The 1,829-nt window shown below is 36.9% G+C and overlaps 1 protein-coding gene across 1 annotated transcript; it reads left to right on the top strand.

Moving 5' to 3' along the window:
• Positions 1–1,271: 1,271 nt before the first annotated feature.
• Positions 1,272–1,826, top strand: LOC121026656 (olfactory receptor 4C46-like; the record flags this gene model as incomplete). Its single annotated transcript, XM_040469452.1, has 1 exon — positions 1,272–1,826. A coding segment is annotated over exon 1 (555 nt), but the record flags the coding sequence as incomplete, so codon positions are not given.
• Between the last annotated feature and the right edge of the window lie 3 nt (positions 1,827–1,829).

The following is a 1,829-nucleotide window of genomic DNA, read 5'->3' as shown; positions in this document are numbered from 1 at the left end:
GTGTGTGTGTGTGTGTGTGTGTGTGTGTGTGTGTGTGTTTGTGTCTACTAATGAAACCATTTTATATACCCTTGCCTCCAAAGTAATAATAAAGCAATTATAATTATTGTGGTCATATAAAGAGGAAATTACTAGTTCAATGTTGTTAATTATAAGAAAATAGGGCACAGGTAAGTATTTTAAGGAAAAAATTAACAAATATAATCTGAACTAATCTTGGCTCTGTCCTTAATTAGAATATTGATATTGGCAGGATCTTTACCTTCTCTATGTTTCTATTAAATAATGTATAAGACAAGTATTTAAAAAATAGCAGTAATTATCTTACAAGGTTGTAGTGGGGATGATATCAACAGATGTCTACAAAATATTTAGATCCACTAAACATTTAATTTTAGTTAATATTATTGTTATTATTACCATCTACGTAAGACTCTGAGACTGTTTCCTCATCGCAAAATGTATGAGATAATACCAGACACACAGGATGTTACCAATATTAAGTAGGATCATATGTACAGAGCACTCGTTACAATGCCACAAACATAGACATCAGTTATTAAGGTATATAAAATTATTAGCAAATGTAATGTTATTGTATTTAGACAACAAGCATTATGAATTATATTTATAGCAGCTATGGTATGCTCTCTTACATACCCACCACCAATGCCCTGTTCCTCCTATGTCAACTGTTATAAATAGTCTCCTAACTGGGCTTTCTGTCTCTGGCTTCTGTCTCCTTACTGAACCTCACCCCACTTCATCCAAGGCACAGTAAGATCTTTACTAAAATCATATCCCTTATTCCCCCTTCCTCAAATTCCTCTCCATTTTTCCACTTGTATTTTCAATTTGTGCCAATGGTCCCCCATTTCCTAAGAATAAAGGGAAAGTTTTTTTAACTTTGCATTCACAGACTTTACATCATGTTCCATCTCCCTTTTCTTACTTAGCTGCCACTCTGTGTATGATGCACTACTTTCTGTTAGGCTTTGTCATCTCGGGTGATTATGTGCACAAATATGGTCTTCTACCTAGTTTTTACAAAAGTTTCTCATGTCTACATGCAACAGAATCTTCACCCAGGAGATAATGTAAGTAGTATTAAAGAACTCAGAACTTATCTCAACAACCTCATAAGAATTCATGACTTGGTAGAATCTAGGAATTTATTATTTACTACAGGAAGAAGCTTAATAAATTCAAGGCTGCATTAATCACAAAGGCTTTTTCTTTTCAGGTAATATAATTAACCATAATATGAAATAATGGAGAATAAGAACAACGTGACGGAGTTTGTTCTACTGGGGTTCACAGAGAATCCAAAGATGCAGAAAGTCATATTTGTTGTGTTTTTGGCCATCTACATCATCACTATGGTAGGAAACGTGCTCACTCTGGTCACTATCACTGCCAGCCCATTATTGGGGTCCCCCATGTACTTTTTCTTGGCCTATCTCTCCTTCATTGATGCCTGCTATTCCTCTGTCAATAACCCTAAACTGATCACAGATTCACTCTGTGAAAAGAAGACCATCCTATTCAATGCATGTATGACCCAAATCTTTGGGGAACATTTCTTTGGAGGTGCTGATGTCATCCTGCTTACGGTGATGGCCTATGACCGCTATGTGGCCATCTGCAAGCCATTGCACTACATGACCATCATGAATCGGCGGGTATGTGGCCTGCTAATGGGAGTGGTGTGGGTGGGAGGCTTTCTTCATGCAACCGTACAGATCCTCTTTATCATATCATTACCCTTCTGTGGTCCTAACATCATAGACCACTTTATGTGTGATCTGAACCCTTTGCTCAAACTTGCC

Source organism: Herpailurus yagouaroundi, unplaced genomic scaffold, assembly GCF_014898765.1.
Source record: "Herpailurus yagouaroundi ecotype Mexico unplaced genomic scaffold, PumYag 150953, whole genome shotgun sequence".
Classification (NCBI taxonomy): domain Eukaryota; kingdom Metazoa; phylum Chordata; class Mammalia; order Carnivora; family Felidae; genus Herpailurus; species Herpailurus yagouaroundi.
The sequence above is the reverse complement of the archived record's forward strand: the minus strand, read 5'-3'. Positions and strand labels throughout refer to the sequence as shown.